At 37.0% G+C, this 26,770-nt stretch overlaps 1 protein-coding gene and 1 long non-coding RNA gene across 3 annotated transcripts in view; one reads left to right on the top strand and one right to left on the bottom strand.

The window, feature by feature from the left end:
- The window catches only part of LONP2 (lon peptidase 2, peroxisomal), a 117,226-nt gene that overhangs the window by 84,469 nt on the left and 5,987 nt on the right, over positions 1 to 26,770 (top strand). For both annotated transcript variants that reach the window (XM_079117630.1, XM_079117631.1), the window contains one exon: positions 18,107 to 18,249. In XM_079117630.1, the coding sequence (XP_078973756.1) occupies positions 18,107 to 18,249 (143 nt within the window). The remainder of the gene's footprint in view (positions 1 to 18,106; positions 18,250 to 26,770) is intronic.
- LOC306648003 lies at positions 5,817 to 12,018 on the bottom strand. The gene is made up of 2 exons (XR_013760241.1): positions 7,187 to 12,018; positions 5,817 to 7,148 (listed from the first exon to the last, which is right to left on the bottom strand). It is a non-coding gene; the product is annotated as an uncharacterized lncRNA (long non-coding RNA).

The raw sequence follows: 26,770 nt of genomic DNA, 5'->3' as shown, positions 1-26,770 counted from the left end.
TTTGATTCATAAACCTCTTCTCAGCCAGGCATGGTGGCTCATGCCTAAATCTCAGTGACTAGAAGGCTGAGGCAGTAGACTCACAAGTTTGAGGTCAACCTGGGCAACTTAGCAAGCTCAACTTCAGCAATTAGCGAGACCCTATCTGAAAAATAAAAAAGGGAAGGGGATGTAGTTAGTGGTAAAGCACCCCTGGGTTGAATCCCAGTGCCAAAATGAATAAATAAATCTCTCTTTTACCAACACTTTCTAAAAAACCTTTGCTTACCTAATGAGTTCTGTTAACAAACATATTAGACAATCATGTATCAAGGTTATGATTTTATTCATGTTTATTCATATTGGAATTTGCTGACTTAAAATTTGTGTGTTAAGCTTACCAGTTTTGGAAAAATTTTGGCCATTATCTCTTCAAATATTCTTCCCTTTTTCCCCCCCTCCATTTGGGATTCTAAGAAGAGACCTTTGAACTCTGTTGCTTATCCTCTGTTCCTTTTTCATTAATTTTTCTAATTCAGTTTGTATATTTTTTTGCCCTATATTCCAATTCATTATTGCTGACTTAGGCTGTTAAATGTGTGGTGTTCTTAAATTTTGGAAATTGTATTTTTTACTTTTCAAATATCCATTTGATTCTTTAGAGTATCGAGTAAATTTTTTACTGAAATTCTCTATCTTTTCAGCTCTTCAACCCATCTTTCCTCTATATTTTTGGATATACTAATCATGGTTTTAAAATAAAAGTCCTTATCTGAACATTCCATTATCTGATTCACCTATGAGTCTTTCTGTTACTTGGGGGTTTTTTCCTTGGTTTTTAGTCATTTGTTGTTTTTTAGTTTAGGTGGTGAGAGGGGTGTGTGTGGTGTGTGAGGGAGGGAGAGGAGGGGGATGTAAAGACTGTACAATTATTATTCTCCAAGAAAGGTTACATTTTCTTCTGATCACTAGCTTGGGACCAGCTGATTGCTTTGACCTTATCAAAGCTGAGTTTTAGGCTTTAGACTGCCTGCTTCTGCTTTAGCCTTACTCCTGGAATTGTAGTCTTTACTTCTAGGGTGTGGTACTCCAAGACTGTGCTTCTTATTCCTTAGGGTGGGACCCTTACTTCTAGAGCAGGAGGCTGAAGTTCTTAACTGGAAGTCCCTTTGGCCCCTCCCTGAGTCTCCCTGTGGCTCTTTGCTCCAGGGTTTCCTGGAGTCTCACCTGAATATGCTTAAGTTAGGCATTAGTCTGTGACCTGAGGGGGATTTGAAGGCAGCTTTTTTAGCTCCTCCTTTCTGGTTCCTTCCTTTCTGAGATTTTGGCAATGAAGTCTCAGCTGCTTGCCAACCTTAGCTTCTTAGTTACTTTTGACTAAATTATTTCATGATTCTAAACATAGCACATATTCTGACCCTTCTGAATTATGGTAATAAACAATTCTACCCCATATCTCCAAGTAAGAAGAAAAAACCTACAAAGAAGCATAGCTGGGTCTGGGGATATAGCTCAGTGGAAAATACATTTTTATCCCAGTAGCAAGAAAAGATCGAAATATGGTCTTTGTTAAAAAAAAAATTATAAAAAAATGAAAAATAAATACAGCCTTTAGGCCATCACTTATCACGTAATTGATTATGCTAGTAAATAAAATCTCTAGTTTGACCCTGATTTGATTCATAAAACCTTTCACAATATTTCCTAATAAACATTATGCCTTACCTGTTCTCCTCAGGTATCAGACATGTCTTTATAAACATAGCTATATATTGCTCAGTCCATAGGAAAATAGGAGCTGTAAATTGAAAGAGGACTAGTGGTTGGGAGGTATGAGTCATAAACAATAAGATTTGATGTCAGTGAAGACAGGTCTGTCCTCTCACGGTAGATTCCACGAGCCCTCTACTGACCACAGAACACTGGCCAGACCACAAATCTGTCTCCCATTTTGCCTGAGTTGATCATGACTTCTATTTTTTCCCTGGTGTTTGCCTATGTAGGACATTGAAGTCGTTGAAGTCTAATTTAGTGGAAGAGGACAAATACTATATCCTTAATTCCTTGGTATAATCCTTTCAGAAAAACTTCATAGTTAAAAATCAAAATAAAAAATTTCAAATTTAACAACACTAGTTCTCTTCATCATTTACTTTACTTCCCCCAATTAACCACACCCTTGACTAAGGCAGGAATGTGGGGAGTGGAGGAAGGGTATCCTGCCACTGTAGCAAGTGTACTTAGTGCAGGGGTCCAAATGCCTGCGAGGAGAGCCTCATGCTAACAGGCTTTGTCCTGCTGCTTCTGTGCTGCCATCACTTCCCATCCCACTCACTGTCTGTGCTTGCTTGCTCTTCTTACCCTTCTCAGAATCCAGTGCTCCAGGAAGAATCAGTTCTGTTGTTGAGCTGCTTTCAGAGTTCTTTGTTGTGGCTTCCTGCCATTGACTTCTCAAGCCTGAAGCATGCTTTATGCTAGTTATTTTAAGTGTGGCTCCTTCCTAACCAAAACAGGAAGCTTTCCATGTAGGAGAATCAAGTGCTTTTGATCCTTTAAGCTTTTTTTTTTTTTTTTTTTTTTTTTTTTTTTTTTGACTATTCTTCTCCAAATCAGAACACTTCCATTCTCTTGTCTACTGCCATGAGTGCATTTCTTATATTAATGGAAAATACTGTATATTAATATTTTTAGGAAGTAACTTCTGTGCTTTGGGTAACTTTTTACCAAATTTCTTTGTCTCCTTGCAGCAGTCTTTTTGTTGCAGGATCTTCTCCTTTTTGTCTTTTGGATGTTACATTGGTTATCTATTTCTGTATAAGACATTACCCCCAAAATTTAGCCGATTAAAGCATTTAACAAACATTTATTATCAGTTTCTGTCCATCAGAAATCCAGGAGCAGCTTACCTGAATAGTTCTGGCTAAGACTTCTCATGAAGTTACACTCAGGCTATCAGCCAGCTGAAGACTCAACTCAGGAATAATCTGTTTCCAAACTCACCTAGGTGGTTGTTAGCTGCCCTCAGTTCCTTGTTGAATATTGACCACAGTCCTCAGTTTTCCACCACATGGAGAAACTGGGTTTCTCCCAAAGTGAATGATGTGTGAGAGGAGAAGACAGAGAGAACCAGGGACAAACTCTGCAGTCTTTTATAACTATCACTATTACCACATTCTTTGGGTTACACAGGCCAACCCTGGTATTACGTGAGAGGGGAGTGACTCCACAAAGGTGTGAATTCCAGGAGGTGGAGACAGGTTTTTGGGAGCCATCGTATTTATTTATTTATTGCTATTTTACAGAAGGTTTTTATATATTTCATTTCATTAATTCAGCCCCCATTTCCCAGAGTTGAAGTAATTTGTTCAGAAATGTATGGAAAATTTATGCTTTGGGTTGTTAATAGAGAATGGAAATTTCTGTGGTGTAAGTGCTGTATTATGCACTGTCAGGTGGGCCTTTGGGGGAAGAAAGCCTAATCAGACCCACAAACAAATAAAAGATCCTTTAGCAAAAATCGAACCAATCTTTATTTGTCATCTTTCAGTGTGGATTTTGTTGCTGTTCTAATTCAGAAACAAAAATTTTGTTAGCTATCTTTAGTGAAATGAGGATAATGGGGAAGTTTCCTATTACCTAGTTCCAGTTACATGTAAGTCCTACATTTTAACCTAAATCCCATATCTTTCTTTCGGGTTGAATTTAGAAAATAAAAAGAGAGTAATTCATGTGTGTGCTCTAGTCCAAAAACCACAGACCAGATGCTTTGACTGTTTATTTTGGATTGTTACAATATTCAGTGAGATTTTTAATTTCTGAAGAACTGTCTGGGTTTGATGGTAAGAGGTCTTTGAGACTATATGACAAGTCAAAGTTTTATCATTATTCTGGTTGCTAAATTAAAATGGGCCATTTTCCTAATCTTCAGGCTGTACAGCTTTAAAATTTTCTGCTTATTCCTATACAGTTTACTAATTCAAAAGGCAGTAGCAGTTCCACAGTTATCACAATCTAAGACACTTTATTAAATGAAGAAGTTTGAAATTAATGCTGTTGAATATCCATCAAACTTCAGCTGATTTTTTTTTTTTTTTTTTTTTTTTTTTTCGCTGCTGGGAATTGAACCCAGGGCCTTGTGCTGTGAGCACTCTCCAACTGAGCTATGTCCCCAGCCCTTCATTTCTTATTAAGGAACCAACAGCACAGACAGGATTTAGAAGTTAGAATTCAATTATGTGTTTTCACTATTTAAAATCTTTCTGCATCCTGTTCATGCTTATCTTTCCTTTGATTGAATTAGTGGCTCAGAATAAATAAAAATCCTATATGTCAAAGCAGTAATGTTACTGTTGAGTAATAGGGATTTCAGACTGTTTCAGTTCTCTAAGCATTTGATTTGCTGGTAGGAAAAGATTTAGGGGGTTTGTAGCCTTCTGTAAAGAGTTAATTTGACTTGGCAAACAACAATTATTTAAAAAGTTAGATCTAGGATTAAGACTTTTTGTGCTAAATCCTTTGCATTTGGTGGGGACATTAGGCAGTATGTCGTGTCTAAATATTTAAAGTCGGGAGTATTCTAATCAGATAGTGTTGATTTGTTATCATATCTGCCTGTATCATGAAGATGTACTAAATACTCTTTTCTAAGTCTGACATTTACACTGATTTACTGATTGTTCCTGCATCAATATTGACCTGGTTTAATAGAGAATTGTTTGCCTATATGCAGGTGGGAAGGAAGCTGCAATGAAAGAAAAACCCTTCTTATATGTAACAGGAGCCAGACATCAGACACTTACTATTTACATTCTATCGTGGGACAAGAAAATAAAACATTGTCAAATAATTTATAGTCATTGTTTCATTTAATGAATCATGCAGGAAAATGCAGTGGCCTTTTGGTGTCACTTTTATATAGCCTTTGTTTTAAAAATTTTTCATTGGTGCATTATAATTATACATAATAGTGGAATGCATTGTAAAAACCAGTCCTTCTGTGTTACAGAAATACTTGGAAATACTCTTGGATTTTTTTAATATTAAAAATTGTCTCTGCAATTTTAACTACCAATACCAATAATTCTCCAAGAATATTTTCTGAATATAGGAAATGAAATGTATTAATGCCTATAACTTGCTAAGAAAAGGGTGCAGTTTCACTCATCTGGTATTGATTGACTCAGTCAGAGTCACCTAGCATTTACTGTATGCCAAGTTCTAAATTGAGAAATTGACTAATGAGAACTTTTAACAAAAGTGTAGTCTGTTGGGGGAGGTAAGAATGTAAACAAATAATTTTAAAATACGGAATGAATACTGGTTTTTAAAGTCTATGGAGGCGCTGAATTGATCATTGAAATTTTATTATAGTTAATGATAGCTTTTTAAAATTGCTTTTAGTAAACTGAGACAAAATTTCATTTATTTACATCTCTAAATTAATGTAAATGGAAAATTTTTCAGATACTTTATTATTTTTATAAAGAGATAACTACCACTAAAATTGAAAAATGCTTTGCAACCATAACTTCCATCTACATTTCAGTGGTTATTACGTAGAAGTGCTTAGTAGGTAAACTTGAAAGAAAATATATTTGGTTATATTAAGTTTGTAATACCATCCCCAAAGAAACTAAGAAAATATTGACAGAAAATAAAGAAATATTGTTAGCACAGAGGTTCTTCTGGATATTGAATTCACAGGTTTTTCCTTTATAGTTTTTTTTTTTCTTTTTGGTGCTTTGGATTGAATTCAGGGCCTTGCTCATACTAAACATGCTCTGCCACTGAGCTTCATCCCAGTCCCCATAGCTAGTTTCTTCCTTTAAAAAAAAAAAAAAAAAAAAAAAAAAGATTGAAAATATGCAGGCTCAAGTGCCTTGGCAGTCTTGGTCAGTAACTTGAATCTCAGTTGTATTTAGCATACTTCCTCTGGCTGGGAAGAGGGTTTTCTGGAAAAGATTAACCTGAAACTGACAGTACAAATTATACAGTTGGAAATATACAGGTTTTTCTGATTTTTTTTTTTTTTTTTTTTTTTTAGATACTTTGTTTTCCTTTTTGCTGTCCCATGAGAAGACTCTCAGATGCGTTTTTCTTTCTTTCTTTCTTTTTTTTTTTATTGGTACTAGGGATTTAAACAGGGTACTTCTCCTCTGAGCTACATTGCCAGTCCTGCTTTTTATTTTATTTCAAGACAAGGTCTCACTAAGTTGGTGGGGCAGGCCTTGAACATTCGATCCTCCTGTCTCAGCCTCCTGAGTCTCTAGGACTACAGGTGTGCTTCACCTCAGATGCTTTGTATCCATTACAGTTTAGCTTTGACGCACATAATTATACTATTATCTTGTAAAATAACAAGGCTACCTGTAATCTCACTTATTAAAGTACAATTGATTGAAAAAAAAAACTTAGTTGTTTCTATAACTATGGTCATATATCTTTCTTTCTCTCCATACTTAAACATTCATGTATACTTACATATGCTAGAGTGGATGTAAACGGTATTCTCTCTCACTGTCTCATATATGACCACTCAGCCAGCTGGCTGTTTATAAACCCAGTAACACCTCCTACATCCTGACACAAGTACAGTTCAGGACACCAATCCCAGTTTTGTGTTGCTCTTCTTACACAATACAGAAACCCAGTGTGATAGGATTCAACTTTTAAGAAAAAAATTTTAACAGATAAATTTTAACCAGTAAATAAATAAAATTTTACATAATATTGTTGAATAATTAATTTTCAATGATTAAAAAACATTTGTGTTTATTTGACATAATCAGTGCTAAAAACTTAGTGATTTTTTTAAAACAATAAGTATTTTTGTGATTTGTCACTGTTCACAAATGTTAGTAAAATGTAAGGATTGCATACTCCAAATCAGTTTAATTCAGTAGACCATATTGATTACCTGTTTTGAATGAAGGTACCATGGTTAATGGTATGGACACAGTAGTGTTCATTTAGTCTGAATTTCATTTTATAAATAAGGAAACTGGGACCCCATTTTTTTATACTAGGTTGTATTCTCTAAATGTTAGTTGAACTGGTGGTTTCTCCTCTAGGCTAAAAGGAATTCCAAAATAGTGGGGACTAGGCTTAGAAAGGTAATTGGGTGCTACATTTTAGTAGATCTTTTTTTTCCCCTAGTACTAGGGATTGAACTCAGGACCTCATGCATTCTAGGCATGTGCTCTACCACTCAGCGGTATCCCCAGCCCACTGCACCCAGTTTGTGGTAGATTTTGAATGAAACTCTTAGGAATTAGGAATTTGCTTGATTTGCAATTAAAAAAAAAACAAAACCTCATGAAGATGTTTTAACTCTATAAGGATTGTACAGTCATGCACCACATAATAATATATTTGGTCAGTGATGAACTGCAGATATGACATTGGTCCTATATAAGATTACAGTGGAGCTAAACATTTCACATCATCTAGTGACATAACTGTCATAATGTAGGACAGCACATTACTCATATATTGGTGACGATGCTGATGTAAACAAACCCATCTGCTAGTACTATAAAAATATAGCATATACAATTATGTATAGTGCATAATACTTGATAATAATAAACAACTATGTTACTGGTTTATGTGTTAACTATGCTATTATACCTTTTATCATTATTTTATTATGTTTTTATCTTTAATTTTCACAGTGCTGGGATTGAACCCCAGCAGTGCATTACCAATGCCAGGCAAATCCCTGGTCCTTTATATTTTGAGATGGGGTCTCACTAAGTTGCCCATACTGGCCTCAAACTTGTGACCTCCTGCCTCAGCCCCTCCAGTATCTGGGATTACAGCCATACCTTACCTCACTCACACCACACCTTGTTATACCTTTTATTATTACTTTAGAGAGTACTACTTCTGCTTACCAAAAAAAAAACTTTTCTGTAGAGCAATATCCTGTGTTACATCAATGGGAGCTTCATAATACAGCTCATATTTACCACATCTCTTAATTGCACCAAGAGGCCACATCAAGTGAAGACAGGAAGAATAATTGTTATCTATAAAGTTTCTACTGTGTGCCAGACTCTGTTCCCAGCATTTTACATAGATTTACCAATTTAATCCCCCAACGACCTATAAGATAGGTAATTGCTTTTAGGTCCAGTTTGCAGATGAGAAAACTAAAACACAGATGATTCAATAACTTGCCCAAGGCTTACAGTTACTAAATGTTTATGGTCAAGATTCTTATCTAAGGGGACTGGCTTCAAGCCTAAACTCAGTAGCTACACTGTGCTTTCATTATCCCCATACCCTATGTCCATTACCCCTGTAGCAATAATTGGAAGTGTAGGTACTATTTTCTTTATTTCAGGTAAGGAAATAAAAACTTAGAGGTTAAGGAAATGAACATCTGTAAAGCAAATAAGGAAAGCAATCCCATTTGCAATACTATCTAGAATATTTAAATACTTAGGAATAAATGTAACCAAGGAGGTGAAAGATCTGTATGCTGAAAACCATAAACCATTGCTAGAAATAAATTGGACATTAAATAAATGGAAAGATAACCATGTTCATGGATAAAATAACATTGTTAAGGTTTCATTACTATGCAAAATGATGTACAGATTCAGTGCAGTTCCTTAGAAATTCCAACAGCCTTTTTTAAAGACATGAAAAAGCATCTTCAAATTCAAGTAGCCAAAATTATCTTAAAAAAAACAAAATGTGGTTGTTTCCACCTTTTGGTTTAGTTGAATGATGCTGCTGTGAACATAAGCAAACAAATATCTATCAACAGATATTGCTTTCAGTCTTTTGGATATATACAGCACCTAGGAATGAAATTATTGGATTATGTTGTAGCTCTGGTTCAACACTTTGACCTGCCAAACCATTTTGCTGAATTCATACATCCTGACTTCAGAACTTACTACAGAGCTATTATAATTAAAATGGTATGGTATTGGCATAAGAACAAAAATATAGACCAGTAGAATAGATGGGAGAGCCTTGAAATAAATGTTTACCTATATAGTTAATTGATTTTTAACAAGGGTGCCAAGACCATTCATTTGGAAAAGGATGATCTTTTCAATAATTTGTGCTGAGAAAACTGGATATCCATATGCAAAAGAATGAACTTGGATTCTTACATAATAAAATGAACTAGAAATGGATCAAAGATCTAAACTAATAAAACTCTAAAAAGAAGACTTAGGGAAGATCTTCATAACATCGTACTTGACAGTGAATTCATGAATATGACAAAAGAAGTGACATCAGAAACACAGGCAACAAAGAAAAAATAGATAAACTGGGCTTCATCAAAATTAAAAATTTTTGTACATCAAAGGACACTATTGAGAAAGTGAAAAAACAATCTATCCAATGGGAGAAAATATTTGCAAATCATATATATGATTAAGGATTGATATATAGAATGTATATAAAGAACTCCTATAATTTAATGACACAAAAACAATCCAATTTAAAAATGGGTAAAATATTTGAAAAGACATTTCTCTAAAGAAGATATTTGAATGGCTAGTAAGCATAAAAGGATGCTTACTGTCATTAGTAATTAGGGAAATACATATCAAAACCACAAGGAGATATTACTTCTCATAATGTTATGATATTACTTACCTTGTAGGATGGCTACAATACTAATTTTACTTTTTAGTTAAAAATTTTTTTGGTACTGGGGATTGAACCCAGAAGCACTTAACCACTAAGCCACACCCCCAGCCCTTTTTTATATTTAATTTAGAGACAGGATCTCACTAAGTTGTGGAGGCTGACTTTGAACTGGTGATCCTCCTGCCTCAGCCTCCAGAGCCACTGGGATTGCAGGTGTGTGCCATCACACCCAGCTACAATACTGATTTTTAAAAGGATGATAATAAGTGTTGGCAACGATGTGGAAGCATTGGAACTCTCATGCATTGCTGATGGAATATCAAAAGATGCAGGCACCATGAAGAACAGTTTGGCAGGTCCTCAGTTGAACATAGAAGCACAATAATCCAATAGTTCCATTTTTATGAACTGTATATATTCAAAAAAATTGAAAGGGAGGATTCAGATATTTGCATACTCATGTTCATAGCAGCATTATTCACAGAAGCCAAAAGGTGGAAACAGCCCAAGTGCTCATGATCAGATGAATGGAGAAACAAAATGTTGTATACAATGGAATATTATTTTTTTTCCTTTTCTTTTCTTTCTTTCTTTTTTTTTTTTTTTTTTTGGAGTATGGATTGAACCCAGAGGCACTCTACCACTGAGTTACATCCCCAGCCCTTTTTTGTTTATTTGAGATGTGGTTTCACTAAGTTGCCCAGGTTGACCTCAAACTTATAATCCTTCTGTTTCAAACCTCCTGAGTATCTGGGATTACAGGCATGCATTACCACACAGCATAAGCATGTAATTTGATGTATTCCATAACATGGATGGACCTAGAAAACATGCTACCTAAAATAAGCCAGACACAGAAGGGCAAATATTGTATGACTCCACTTAATATGAGGTATCCAAAATAGTCAAATTCACAGAAATAAAGTATAATGGTGGGTTACTAGGATTGTGGGGAGGGGAATGTGGACATTTATTCGATAGGTACAGAGCTTATGTGAGAGATGATGAAAAAGTTTTGGATATAGATAGTGGCGATGGACATAGCACAATTGTGAATATATTTAATGCTAATGAATTGTACATTTGCAAATGAATTTTAACCAGAATATGATTTTAAGATATTCTGCTGTATAATTATACCATAATAAAATCATCTTTAAAAAAGAGATTAGCTGGGCATGGTGGTGCATGTTTGTAATCCCAGCAGCTCAGGAGGTTCAAAACCAGCCTCAGTAACTTATTAAGGCTCTAAGCAACTTGGTGAGATCCTGTCTCAAAATAGAAAAAGGGCTGGAGATGTGGCGCAATGGTTAAGCACCTCTGGGTTCAATCCTTGGTACCAAAAAAAAAAGAAAAAAGGCAGGGGGAAGGGTAAGGAACTTTTCCAAAGTTACTATAAGTCAAACAAACTCAGCCTGGCTGATGCCTGTTGGAGATAGAGGATTAACTGTACCTCTACTGGGCATTTTGGAGGATCTTCCCCAAAGGAAGAATACCGAAAATGGGAAATTTCATTTCTTATCTCAAGTAGCTTGGTCTTTCTGTCAAAGGCCCTAAATTTTTAAAATCTAAATATATCAACTGTTGTTAGTGGTTCAGATTTGGCTACTCAAACTCTGCCACTCTTTAAAAACAGTGGGGTTTTGTTTTTGGTTTTGTTTGGTACAGAATAAAAGAATAAATGTTTAAATGATAAGATCATTGCTAGCATACAAATAAAAACACATGTCAAAGATTTTAATAATTCATCAGTTAGTAGGAAAACCAGTAAGATGTTACATCTACTTCAGTGAGGAATCCAAAAAAACAGACACATTCATAGACAATCAGGAATGCTGAGATTAATTTAAGAGATGCAAAACCTCCTAATTGGAAATGGAGGAATCAGTTGCACCTCTACTGGACAAAATTCATTTCATTTCTGTGAGCAAGCAACATTTGCAGGGTACGGTGTCGCACGCCTGTAATCCCAGCAACTTGAGAGGCTGAGGCAGGAGGATCACGAATTCAAAGCCAGCCTCAGCAAAAGTGAGGCACTAAGCAACTCAGTGAGACCCTGTCTCTAAATAAAATACAAAATAGGGCTGAGGATGTGGCTCAGTGGTTGGGTGCCCCTGAGTTCAATCCCTGGTACCCAAAATAGAAAGAAACATTTGCATTGCTAAACAGTTTTATACAACTTATAGACAACCCAGAAGGGTATGCTAGACTCAACACTCAGTAGTCTATTTTTATACATTTCTAAGTCTTATAGTTTTCTCTGACAACAATCCTAGAAAGGAGTCTATTTGTTCATACCATTTCATACCAGTTATATTATATCGATTATTTAGAATCAGGAAAAAAATAATCTAATACCTCTCTCTCTCTCTGTCTCCCTCCCCACCCTTTTCCCTCTCCCCACATCCTCTCTCTTTCTCTTTCAACAGGATTTCTTTCTATATTGCCCAGAGGACTTGAACTCAATGGGCTCAAACAGTCCTCCACCCTTGGCCTCCCCAGTAACTGAAACTATGGAAATGCCCCACTGCACCTGGTTCAAATAATCCAATCTCCAAATTTACCACCAGTTTCCCTTGCCTTGTCAAGGAACTCCTGAGCTACAGGTGGCTTTTCTGGACTGGACTATGGGGATAATAGGTGTGTCTGGCCGAGAGTCAGGAGTCCCAATAACATCTGTGATTGTCGTGGACTACAGGCAATTTGTTTAATCTCCCTGAGTCATTTTTCTTTATAAATGACTTTTATAAAATGGAGGATTGGCCCAAATCTTTGAATTTCTGCCAAGCATTTAAATTGCTATGTCTTATGATTCTGTCCTGTGCTTCCTGAATTTCCTAAGCCCAGAATATAAGCTAGGCATTCTCAAGGAACAACATGTCTCCTAAAGACATCAAATTACTATGAGAGAAACAGTAATAGTCATTCCTGTGGAGAATTAGGCCCCTGTGGACCTTGTTCTATTGCTGACTTCATTTAACAATGTTCTTGTACACCCCTTCCTTCTGTCCTCCATCCCTAACCCACAAGCATTAAAAGCCTGCTGTTTATAAAAGTAAACACACAAACATGGAAGAAGGGATTCCTGTTATACTTCTGTACACAGAATTTAGCTTTTGAACTCATGGAACTTGAACTTCATGTGCTTGAAAGGGTAAGCAGAATAGAAGGAATAAGCAGTGATAAATTTTCTGTCTTGAATAAAGATGATTATTGGTAACCCAGGGATATCCGTAGTTAGATTCAGTTTCCATCACATTCTGGGAAATTGTTGGTATTAGGCCTCCACTGGTTGGATCATTTGCAAGAGACACCGTTTTGCAGGAAGATTTATTCAAAAAGAAGGAATTGGAAAACAAAACAAAACAGCTACTGAAGTTTCCTGAGGTTTTTACATCCCAACATTCTTTCTCCTTACCTCCTTTTGGAGTACCTCCCTTCCTCCCTCCTGCCCACAGTGATTCTGAAGCTTTTGGATCTACTTTTGGATCTTCATAGAAAACATGTTCTTGTAGCAAAGCAAAAAACTTGGGTGGAGAAGATTTGAGTTTCCCTAGTGACAACTGCTTAGGAAAAACCTAATCCTTCCTTCTGAGGAGTTTGTAGCCATAGAATATCCCTTCTCAATAGCTGTGGTGGCGTCAGCTCCAGAGTGTGGCTCAGCCCTCAGTGGCAACACCCAGGGCTCCTTCTCGCTGCCCCAGCAGCCCTTTGTTTATCTGCCGCCTCAGTGCGGCCAGACTCCTCTGGTTTGCTCTGACCATCTTGCTGTGTCTGAATTAGACTCAGAACAGACTGGTAATATCAATGAAAGAAGAGCCGGGGATGTCCCTGAGGAGAGTGAATTAACTCAAAAAACTGTAGCTCTTTCCCACTTTATGTCCAATTTTATTTAAAATAAATAAAAGTAGTTGAATTAGGGTGAGGTTGACTAACGTTGTACTCATTTTACTCTCCCATGACCTTTCTCTTCAACCTCTATTTAATAGCCTTTTTTTTAAGAGCATTTTATTATTTTTAAGAATATGCTTCTGTTATTTGTAAAGTGAATTTTAATAGGTAGTATTTATATTAAATATAATAGTAATACATAGGATAGCATAGGGCCAAGTCTTGAGATCTTTTTTTTAAAATGTATATTGAATTTACATATTCCCAGTAGTTGGGTGATTGTGGTCAGAATCCTGTCTATTCCTGAGTTGAGACAGGTTGTGTAGAGTACTTTGTTTTCTTGAAATGAAAGGGTTATAGAGTAAGAATATGTGAGTTTTGCCTGGCGCAGTGGCGCATGCCTATAATCCCTGAGGTTTGGGACCATGAGTTCAAAGCCAGCCTCAGCAAATTAGCAAGGCCCTAAGCAACTCAGAGAGATCCTGTCTCTAAATAAAATATAAAAAAAGTGCTGGGGATGTGGTTTGGTTTAATCCTCAGTACCAAAAAAAAAAAAAAAAAAGTGAGTCTTAGAAGTCTATAGTAATTATTACCGTAAGAGGGAGCTAATAGTGTAAATCAGTACCTCTCCCCAAAACTCTGAGGGTATTGTCATTATTCTTATCTTGCTGATTAGAAAACCAAATGCAAAGAGGTGAAGTAACCTTGCTCAATGCCAACTAGGAAGCCAGAGTCAGGTTTGGAAACTACTATTTCATGTAAAGCTAACCTCATAACACATGGAATAACTTCTGTTAACATTTTTAGACCATATCACTTGGTGTATTGATCATACTGCATGAAATTTTACACTGTCTTTCCCCAGGTTTAACCTTGTTTGAAAAGAATTTTTTACATTACTTAAAAAAACTTGGAATATTTAGTGACTGTGTAATATTTTATCAAATGGATGTGCATGTGCCATGGTCACCTAACCATGTTTCTGACATTCATTATTTATAGTGAGTCTGATTTTTGCTACTATATAGAGCGCTACTGTAAATAGCTCCATATGTAAACTGTTATCTGTACTTTTGTTTTATGTCCTTAAGGGTAGATTGCTACAAAAAAAAAAAAAAAAAAAATCACTAAGTCTAAGGTTATGAACATCTGAAATATTTAATATATTGCCATTACTTTCCTGAAAAATTGAACCATAAGGAACACTGAAAAGGCTTCTTCTCTTTCTTTAATGTTGACCTTTGTTATTTTTTAAACTTCTTTACTAGTTACTTTAATAATCAGAAAAGTGACATCTGGCTTTTATAACTTAAACTTCTTTACTTCTTAAAGAAACAATCATTTTAATATGCATATTAACCATTTGTTAAGAACCACAATTTACTCTGATATGTGGATGCTAATTCACATTAAGTAGAGGGGCATGCTAGGGAAAAATAGAGTTACTTTAGATTAGGTAGAGGGAAGTGAAGGGAGGGAAAGGGGGATGGGGTAGGAAGGATAGAGTGAAACAGACATTAATACCTCATGTACATATATGACTGCATGACTGATGTGATCCTATAATATGTACATTCAGAAAAAATAAATCATACTCCATTTATTATCAAAATGCATAAATCCATTCTACTGTCATGTGTAATTAGAACAAATTTTTTAAAATTTTAAAAAACAATCACTATTGCAATATTTAGTCTAAGAGAAGAGTCCATAAAGAAGAAACTACATTAATTCCTGTAGGAAGAATCTGCGGAGAGGTGGGGTTGGGGGGTGTCCATGTTACGCCAGCATGTTGAATTTTTGTTGCTGTTGTTTTTACCTTCCCTGAAAAAGTCCATCCTGCTTGAATGTAATAGTCTTAGATAAAACCTGGATCTAGAACAGAGTACTTCAAAACCTGGGAAGGTTTAATTGTAGCTGGGCCTCATTCCCCAAATGGCATGTATAAGATGGTATTTTAATTGTTCTTTATTTTAATGAGGAATCTAGCATGTATTCTGTGAAAATCCAACATTTTCTTTCTCTTGTTGTATTACATGAGGTGATTTTTTTTTTTTGGCATATTGGGGATTGAACCCAGGGGCACTTTACCACTAAGCTACCTCCCCAGCCCTTTTTATTTTTTATTTATTTTGAGAAAGGGTCTCACTTAGTTGCTTAGGGTCTTGATAAGTTGCCGGGGCTAGTCTTGGACTTGGGATCCTCCTGCCTCAGCCTCCTGAGTCACTGGGATTATAGGTGTGTACCATTGTACCTGGGAGTGGATGATTCTTAAAATCCAGTCTCCCATTTAGCTGGCATCATTTTCTTGACTGGTGCTTTAGTTCTCTAGGCTTGTGTTCTAATGATGGGAAATAACATTTAAAAAAATTTTTTTAGATGTTGATGAACCTTTATTTTATTTATATACAGTGCTGAGAATCGAACCCAGTGCCTCACAGCCTCACACATGCTAGGCAAGCGTTCTACCACTGAGCTACAACCCCAGCCACAGGAAATAACATTTTGTAGTGCAGATTAGTTCTGAGTTTATTGAATATTTTATAGTACAGCTGCTGTGCCTGAGTTGCCATCCTTTATATTATACGGTGCAGTTTTATTAGAAATAGCTATCCCCACCCCCAACTGCTCAGTGCTCAAAGCATTGAATTCAGTACCACACTTGGAAAGGGATTGGATGTCCTGAAGCATTGGTTACATAATTGTGGATAGGCTTTCACCCATCCAGCCTTACTTCCTCCTGAGATAGTGAAATAGTTGCTGGTAATAGTAATTAGATCTCCGAAAAGCTCACAAAGCACCTCATGCTGGAGAAACTTGCAGCCTCCCTGCACTGGCTGAAGTTTCAGAGTACCACTTCCTTGCATCTTTAGAGTATAGTAACCTGAACCAAGTAGTGCTTTTCTTTCTGTGCATTAATTTTAATTAAGCAAAGACACCTGCTTTATCTTCTGCTCTGAGATCTTCATGTAGTCAAACTGATCACTAGAGTTTTTTCCTACCCAGAATCATTACTATTGCTTGGAATAAATATGTCGCAAACAGAACAACAGGCAGATAATCTACCATTTCCACAAGCTACTGAGAAATTCAGTAATTACTAGATTTTGTGAAACAAACAAGTGACATAAAAGAAGTTAAAAAGATCAGGGAAAATTTCTTAGAACATGATTGGGCCAAACCTTGCAAGTGTGATTATGAGAGTACATGTAATTCAAGAAAGACGTAACACCTCTGATACAATATGTGTACTGCACTTCACAGTCCACAGAGGTTTAACACTTTGCATAGCATAATTTGTTCTGTCAGAAAATCTGAATTGTTATGTTTTCTTTCTGTATCACTCCTGATTCTGTCTTAAAGAGGAGCCCATTAAAGCCCAGGAGAATAGTAAGTAAATCAGCAAGCCCTTCACCCTCAAGGCCACACTGGGATCATTTATGATACCCCAGGATGTCTCAAGTTAGCATTAGAATCTAAAATTAGGTTTTGCTGCTCTTAGCTATATTCAGTAATTACTTTTGGAAATGAATTATTTTAAAAAATTCCTACATCTTCATGAGCTATCAGAAAGGAGAAGAATAAAAGGAATGAAGGAATCATAGCAAAACTAAAACAGACAAATGTCAGGTAATGATGTAATCATTATATATTGTTTGTTAATACATATAGTGATCACTTTCAGAAGGCAATATATGTAAAGAGGTAACAAAGATTTTTATACGAAGTATTTAATGAGGTAAATCTAAAAGAAAAATAGCAGTAAGCTAGAATGGTGCCCAACATTTTGCACATGTTTTAAACCTATATTCCTCTTTTTAGATTTCTGACCACAGGTTACATATTTTTTTTTCTCAAACTGGAATGATAAAGTCTGATAGAGAAGAAGGCCTGTTAAATCCATTGTTGAGTGTGCCTATTAAGTGTATCTAGGCGCAAACCAAGTCTATACTTTAACAAGGTATCAGTCAACCAGCGCTCTCAGGTACTTGAGGGAAGTAGCCCATTATTACAGGGATTTCAAACCAGGCTTCATATACTCTCACCATTATATTTATTTATTGGCAAATGATAACCATATTAGAGTTAAGCTATTTGCTTACAAAAGGTACATTGCTTTTATGGGTTCTATCACTTCCCAGTTCATTTTTCCCATTAGAAAATGGTACACCTGATCAAACTCCTCTAAAGAGGAATTGAAAGTTGGTCATAAAGTTGAGTTGTTTTGATGTAACAGAGAATCGTACAAGTAATCCACTGCATTTGACTCTTCAGCATCAGGTCTGTGGGGACCATTAGGTGAACACTGCCAGACATTGTTCTTGATGAAGAACGGAATGGTTAAGAAGGCAGGGTAGCTTGCTGCCCTCCCGGAACTTATGCTGTAACAGGGAGATAGACAACAGCAAAATAGCGAACAAGGCAATTGCATATAGGTCCTCAGGGGGCTTGAAGGACTAATTCTTCCACCTGCTTTCCATAGTTATACAAGGTGAATTTTTGTACTTTAATAAATGCATAAAAAGGACTGTTGAAGTCCACTGAAGTGAGATATTTACTAATAAATTTTGAAACCATCAAGTCTCTTAGAACTTATAAGTAAAATTTTCTCTTTTAGGTTGCAGAGAACACATCTTAGAAGATGCAAAACCAGAATCTATAAATGACACTACTGACTTGGCCCTTCCACCTGAAATGCCAATTCTGATTGATTTCCACGCTCTGAAAGACATCCTTGGGCCCCCGATGTATGAAATGGAGGTGATCATTGTCATTTCTTAGTTGGTACTCACCAGTTTACTGTTGTGTTGGTTAACAAGTCAAGGGGAAAATAGAACTGGGTGTTTCTGGAGGCAGAGGTTTGTCTTACAGTCAAAAACATGTTTTCTGTTTGGTATTGTGTTTCAGTACTTGATGTGAATATGTGACTATTGGGAGGAGCCGGAGATCCTGGTCAGATTTTAGAAACCCACCCTATTTCTGTTATTCAGCTCCATTATATGAATAGTGTCTCTGAATTTCCCACTGTATGTGCTTTACCATAAGGATTTCTTGTGCTATGAAGGGATTGGGAGAGGAGTCAGGGAATCAATCTGATACAGAATGTCTGAAAACATGAGTATGGCTTTAGCTTCAAACTGCTGCTAGTGCAAACCCAGATGAAGCCAATTGTTTCATTGTTAATAGTCCCTTAGGTTAGGCTCACCTGTAATTCCAGCAACTCAGGAGATTGAGAGAGGATCATAAGTTTGAGGCCATCCTTAGGTTAACCTGAGCACAGGTCTGGCACTATTTCCATCTTTTTCCCCTAACTTTATCTCATGGAAGAAGGCCTGATCCTCAGAACTTAATTGAGGCAGTTGATGAAAAGAGATTTTAGAAAGTGACCATTGATAAATGATAGATTTGATGATGGAATATTTCTGGAAAACAGGTTGAATAGTCCTGCTGTAAGGCTCAGAAGATTGTTGGAATCTTTTGTTGACGTTCATTCTCTCATCATATGGGACACAGTAACATTTATTTTATTGTTTGTTAACACATTATTTTGCAAATAAAAATTCTGTCATCAGTAAAAAATAAATGAATAAACTATGAACCAAAAAAAGAAAGAAAATGACCATTGAGGGCATTATTAAATACTTTATAGGATGCTTAGATGAGCTTTTATAAGCCAATTACTAGAAAGTTTGTTTTATACTACTGAATTTAGCTTTATTATCCCTTCTTTTGTCAGTTGAAGAGGAAGATTTCCAGAAAATGAATCTTATAAATTATGCTTAAAAAAAAAATCTCTCCATCTAATGTTTGAAATCATTCCAGCAGCTCTAGTTTTCCCTAACTTCTTAAAACTAAGTAAAGGAGAAACAATCCCCAACCCATCTTGTTTAGCTATTTAAACATTGAACTGGTCATTAAAGCTAATGAGCCTCTCTATAAAACTGTTACAAAAACAGAACTCATTTACTCTGGACTTGAGCAATAGAATCAGAGACATTATTTGGGGTGGTTTGAATCCTTAAGATAACATGGATTTGAATTTTGAAATGTTGAAAGAACTTGAGCAAAACTTTGGGGGAGAAAGGAAACAAAACCTGCCTTCTTGATTCTGAGAGAATCAGTGATTTTGAGTGATGATCTACGTAGGTTCCGATTCCTGCAGGCCTGATGGACTTTTTTCTCTGGGCTGTCCAGAAAAAGTACATTCCAGCAGTTCTTTAAGAATTTAAACTAGAGCTACAAATAAAAACAAAAAATTGATGAATGTTCGTGTTACAAAAACGCTTTTTTCCCCAGCCATTTCTGCTGATGTTAGTTTTGGAAGCATTGCTGACATTCCCAGAGCTTTGGCAAAGAAAGAGCCAAAAGAACAGAAATGAGATATTTTATAAATACTGCTTAGCAACTCTCTTTGATGTCATTGGAAAAACCTATTTTATTTTCCTTGTAGCATCTGAGCTATTACATGTGAATTCTTCTAACCAATGTGAATCAAAAGGAAGACTCTAATAGCCATTTTGCCTATTATAAATGGAATTTTAGCATCAAAAATCTGCTGACTAAGAGATTAGAACATTTTGTTCATTTTTTTCACCCCGTAACCTAGGGTTTCTGTCTCTGCTTGTCTGATGACCTTTGGCCCCAAGTTATTTAACCACACTCTGCCTCAGCTTTTTGTTTGTTTGCACTACTGGGAATCAAACCCGGGGCCTGTGCATGCCAGACAAGTGCTCTACCACTGAGCTACACCCCCAGTCCCTACTTCAGTTTTAAATCTATAAAATTAAGATTTATGGAACGTTTCTTTATTATCCATGAGGGCCACCACTGAGACTAGAAGTCTTCCCTTTTATACACAGAAAAAAAAAAAACCTCAAAGACATTAAGTCAATTATGTAACTCCACAGAAGGGTGATCGGTAGAATCGGCATTCAGAATCAGATGAGGTGAGTCCAAGTTCAATATTTTTTCCACTCTTCTTTGATACTCTGTCAGACCAAGGTAATTCCTGCCCTTGCCTGCTAAAAAGACAGTGGTAATGATGTAAGGCAGTTAAAATTTTTTAAAAAAGGCATCTGCTCTACATCAGCTTTTCATTCACAGTATATTCTTACCAACTGAAGTGCTCAGTTTTGGAAAGGGAGAGGTTGGGCTCCACCTCTTGGCCATTCCTATTGGTGTATCTGTAGCGTGTCAGCCCTCTACAAAGGCTCTTCACTTATGGTGTCTTTCCAATAATAAATAAAGCAACAAGGCTTACAGCATTTAAATAACTTGCCAGAAAACACACTTTATACCAGAATTGGATGCTTCCAGGTCTGCCTGGCTCCAAAGTTTTGCTGTTGATTATATTAGAGAAACAGTACAGGTGCACGGAACAAGTCCTCTGCTCTTTGCAAAGAATTCACAGTGGCCAGTCTTGTCTCTCTCCTTCTTCATGCTTTTCTAGGTAAAAAAAAAAAAAAAAAATCTGAAGAGGGAGATTATATTGGGAATATTGGAATACATGTTGAAATATTTCCTTTTTTGTTTGAATGCCTGTATTCTCCATGAAGGCAAAAGTTTAAGGTCTGTTGTTGCCTCTAGAAAGAGTTTTATTTATTCTTTAAATATATATTGAGAACCTAATTCGGACAGTCGTGAATAGGCAGGATATGTTTTCTACCTTCCTATAGTGTAGAAAAAATAAGCAAACAAATAATTGCAAGTTGAGATGGATGCTATAAAGAAAACAAACAGGATGTACTGAGATAATGAGTAGCTGCATTGGGTATATCCAAGATACATCTTCAGAGGTGGACTTGACAGCAGTGGAGGTAGCCTTGCTGAAGGAATATAGGAGGAATGAAGGAAAGTTTTCAAAAGAACTTACAGGTTTCTGGCTAGAAGGATGGGGCATTTGTGGTAGTGCCATTTATTGGATGGGGAAGGTGGTGAGAAGTGGTGTGTGTTGCAAAGAAAACAGCTCTGTTGAACACATTAAATTTGAAATATCTAGGAAATATCTGAATGTAGGCATTTAAACATGCAGATCTATTATTCAGAGGAGTATAGAGTTGTCAGAAAAATTGAGAATATTTAAAGCCCCAGAAATATTGAGATCACCTAAGGAAAAAGTGTACATGGAATAGAGCAGGTAGCTTAGGAACATGCCCTGCTGAATGCCATTACATAGGGATTATTTAGAGGAAGACGAGCCATCACAAAAGGTGTAAAAAGAACTAGGACAGAACGCAAAATCACAAAAGAGGACAAGGATGTTGTCCTGCCATGAAAACAAAGAGCATATTTCAAGAAGGGAAGTCAAATTGTGTATCCTGTTTGTTGAGAGATCAAAGAAGGTAAGGTCAGCCAGGCATGGTGGTGCATTCCTGTAATCCCAGAAGCTCTGGAGGCTGATGCAGGAGGATTCTATTTCAGAGTCAGCCTCAGCAATTTAGTGAGGCCCTGAGCAACTGGGTGAGATCCTGTCTCTAAATAAAATATAAAAAAGAGTTGGAGATGTTGCTCAGTGGTAAAGCTCCCTGGGTTCAATCTCTGGTACCAAACAAAAAAGAAAGAAAAATGTGTGTTGAAGTTGACAGTATGGAGGTTGTAAGTGACTTTGAAGGAGAGATTTCACAATGAATGATGGGGTTGGTAGATTTCAGAGTGTGTTATAGAGAGAACAAGGGAAGGAAATAGAATTAGTTAAGTAGGCAGATTTTCAGAAATTCAGCTGAGAATGACTGCAGTGAATTAGGTGACTAGAGAGAATTGGGAGCTCAAAGGGGGACTGTTTAGCATATTTGCTGACAAGGTTAATCCAATAGACACAGCAGGACTGATGCTTTGATGATGTGAGATGGTGGGATCCAAAGCACAAGTGGAGGACATGGCTTGCCTAGGAGAAGGGATACCCTTGGCAGTGTAGTAAGAATATCAAGAATATTGAGTCATGTACAAGGAAAAGATGATAGTGATGGAAGAAAAAAGTCTGCTAACTGCACAAGGACAGCAGTGAAGCCCACAGCTGGTGTGCAGGGAGAAAGTGGCAGAGGCCATGGCAAGAACACAGGTGAGCCAGAAGGGCGAGAGTGAGGAGCAGGCAGGCAGAGGACTTTAAATGCAGGTTCCAGAGGTAGTATGTTTTCTGTTAGTGACAAGGACCCAGAAGAGAATGGCTGAGTTCAAGTGATAAAAAAGAACTGAGAAGCCAGATTCTGGATGGGAATCGTGCGTTCACCAGAAATACCAGGATGATAGCAGGAGTTAGGGTAGTAAGGAAGGGAAGAGTCTCTGAGTGTGGAAGGTAGTGAGGAGAGAATGAAGAGGAAAATCCAGCTGCTGAAGCAGGGGTTTAATAGGAAGGAAGAAGAATATGGTCTGAACGATGTAGGGGGCCTCTTACCCAATGATAAATCCAGCCTCCTTAAATTTGCTCTCTGATACATGGGGGTACATGTTATAGAGATCTAGTAGAATTTGGTGAGTCAAGAGCTATAAAACGCCCACCATAAAAAACCCAGTAAAAAAATGAACCAATACTAGTTCCTACAACTACCATGCTCCCTAAAAAAACAAAAAATAAAAACCTTTTTTTATATTCTTGTGTCCACATTTAATAACCTTTAATAACCCATTATTGTTCTTTAGTTTCATTGAAGATGTGACTCTAAAAATATATTAGTACCAAAAATATTACTGACCTAGCAAATTGTCAGTGAAGAAAGGTGAGAAGGCACACTTTTATTAATGAGTTATATCCCTTTAGAATTCTCTAAATGAGTTGAAAAATAGGTTCTAGGAACATAGTCTAGATTTCAAATTTAGAAACTGTATCATAGGTCACCTTTTCAAATGCCATAAAGTTTCCTATAGAAAGATCAGTTAAACCCACTTTTAAAAATAACAATAAAGTAAAAGTCTCCTGTGCTGCAGCAGAGAAGAGCAGAGTGGGTACAGGTGCAAGTGTCCTGAGGCAGCCTGGACTAGGTCCATGCTATGAGGCTCTCAGTGCAGACCTAGCTCAAAGCACGCCCCCGATCCTTGGAGGGGCCTTCTGGCTTCAGGCCACATGCCTTTCCGTCACTGTGCCCTTGTACTTTCTCCAGTGGGAGACAAGATCCTGGGTTTCTGCCTCAGGGAGATTACATGAAAAGAGTAGGTCACCAAAGAAAATCAGGCTGCTTTTTGGAGGAGGTGTGAGCAATAGGTACCCCCAAAGTGATGAAGGACCATGAGTACACTTGGTTAGGGACAGTATTCATGTCATTTGATTGTCCCTGACTCCTTCCATGTTTTTAGATAGTCCCCCCACCTTGTATGAAATCTCAGTATCCACTGCTGACCGTGGTGTATGAAAAGCCCTTACCTAAAGGTTACTGCCCTGAACAGGCAAGAAAAGGAAGAGGATAAACATGCACTTTTAAAACCACCCTGAATAGGGTACACGCAAAGGTGAGTTCCAAGGAATTCCATCATCATGCTCATTTTTCAAGCGAACAAAATCAGCTGCTAGAAATGGGCAAAGAAATAAATGGGCAAAATATAGAGACGCTAACTAAATGCCCCAAAGAATCATGATAGTAAATGACTTCTCCATCCCACACCAGCTAAACAGGCTGCATGTCCCCTGTTAAAGATCACTTTGATGCCGCATACCCAGTCTGGCCCAGCACCCTAAGAAAAGGCCCTAAAAGATCTTTTTTGGTGGGGTAGGGAATGGTGTGCTAGGGATTAAACCCAGGGGTACTCTACCACTGAGGTACATCCTCAGTCCCTTTATTTTATTTTATTTTATTTTTAATTTTGAGATGGGGTCTTGCTAAGTTGTCCATGCTGGCCTTGAATTTGCAATCCTCCTGACTCAGCCTCCTGAGATTACAGGCATATGCAACTGATCTTAAACTCTGATCACGAGATCTGAAAGCAGCTGTTATGAGAATTAGGGCAGAATGGGTATATAATACAGCTTTAAGAAATGACAGTGGCAAGGCGAGGGTACAGCCCAGTGATGGAGCACTTGCCTAGCATTGAAACCCTGGGTTCAATCCCTTGAACTGGAAAAAATAAATAAAATAGATGACTGTTATAGACCCCAGCACCTCTCCAAGGGAAACAGTCTGCCCCGGCCTATTCTTAATGCTACTAAAACAAATCCACAACTAGAAAAATCAATATTCATACATTCAAGGCTTGTAGTTTCAGTATGAAGACTCCAAGAGATTATCAGGTACTACTTTGCTGACAGCCCTGGAAGGAACATAAAAACTGTTTCAGTCAAATATCACTATTTTTAGCCAATCAAGAGGGAAGAGCAGCGTAAAATTGAAACACAAATGCTCCTCAAGCACTAATGTCATACTAAGAATGCAACCTCATGAGACTTGGTCTGCATATTTACCTTATTCCTAGTAGTAGTAGAAAATTGAGGAACAGAAATACTGAGGTACTAAGGTTCCACTTTGGTATCTAGTGGGAAAAATCCTGAAATTCAAGCCTGAACCTATCTTGGCCAATATAACGAATGATTCTATAAACCAGTAATGGGAATACAAGCTGAAAGGATAAGACTGGTAGATGAACACTGTTTTATAATGATGGTGTTGAGTCACTTTGTAGGGAATGCTTGTTTCTGAAGAGGGGTAAAATGGCTTGCACTCAAGATATGTATCTGTACCCCTTCATTTCTGAGGGAGAAACATGTGGAACCTGGGTGCTTGATTATTTGGTTTCATTGTAATAAGAGCACATGCCCTCAAAGAATATGACTTCAAGTCTAAGAATTAAATGTTCTTTACTCCTCAGGTAACTACTCTTGGCCTTAATCACAGAGTTTCCAGGTTTGGTAGAACCCACTGATGTTGAGTTCCACAGATTTGTCATTAGTCTCATCTATCAGAACACTTACTACCAAGTCACAATAGTGATTGTGAGCCTGCATACATTCGGTTTAGCCATATGTAGTTATCTACACCCACCTTTCCAGTTAAATCTTTCAATCACTTCTACCCAGAGAACCAAGACTCTCCAGCAGATGGTGAGTGTTGGAAAACTGACTTGGTTTCTTGAAGCAACATGGTGATCAAGGAGAATCACACCATTGCTTTTTGGGGGATCCTTTCAGTTTTGTTTGACAAATACGTTGAGGATTCAGCTCTAAGAAAGTGATTATTCCTGTTCACCAAATGACTTTATGTGTTAAATTAAACATGATTTAGTATAATGAGAATTTTTCTTTAGGATTATTAAACCCTACCCTAGAATGGAGCCAAACTAGATGTCTTTCAGTTATAGAGAATTTATTTTATGTTATGAAAACACCAAACTTTGCAACTAGTTTAAATAGTACTGATTTTTGCATATTGATCTTTCCTCTCTCTTCAAGTAAATCTAGAACATGGCAAGTGCCAGAGTCAGAGGGAATTGAGATCTGTATTCTTACATCAATTCACCTGATTCTCTAACCTATCCTATGAAGTTAATGCAATTTTTTTTTTTTTTTTTTTTTTTTTTGGTACCAGGAATTGAACACAGGAGTGCTTAACCACTGAGCCACATCCCCAGTATCCCCCCTCCTTTTTTTAAATTTTGAAACAGTTTTGCTAAGTTGCTCTGGCTAGCCTTAAACTTGCAATTCTCTGCCTCAGCCTCCCCAACACTGGGATACAAGCTTGTGCCACCACACCCAGTTAAAGTAAACTTTAAAATCAAGACTTGCACTCTTCAAGCCCATTGGAAAAGTAATAAGCAGCAGCATTCCAGCCCTCTAACTAGAAACCCACACTACAAACATTACTGTTCTAAGTTATCTGTCAGTAGAAAAATCTGTTGAATTAATGTTTGGTGGACATATTGTGCTCAATTCCTCTCACACAAATTACTTCCATAGGATTAGAAATTTGGAGGCTCAAGGGATACAGTAAATGTTAATATTGCTGTCTTTTAGCTGTTGCTTTGTTTCTGTAACTTCAATATAGCTTATCACATAGGCCCATGATCTTGGGTGAATAGCATGTTCATTTTAAAAAAGCATCCAGGCAGCACAGTGAACTCCAATCAGTAAGAATGAACTTAAGATATCAGTAGTATTTTATAGTATCTCTGCAGCAATAACAGAGAAAGTAAAGATAAGTGGTAAAGAAATAAAATCTAGGGGTAATATAGACCTTCGCATTTGACCCCTGGAGCCAATGTATCCTAAATGTATGTTAGTAAGAGGGTTTCTGTTTCCTCAAATTCATGATTACCTACAGGAAAGTTAGGTTCTGGAGTGAGATAGAAAGAAAGTGTTTTATGC

This window comes from Sciurus vulgaris, assembly GCF_902686455.1.
Source record: "Sciurus vulgaris genome assembly, chromosome: 17".
NCBI lineage: Eukaryota > Metazoa > Chordata > Mammalia > Rodentia > Sciuridae > Sciurus > Sciurus vulgaris.
Note: the sequence above shows the minus strand (reverse complement) of the source record. Positions and strands in the feature narration are given on the sequence as shown.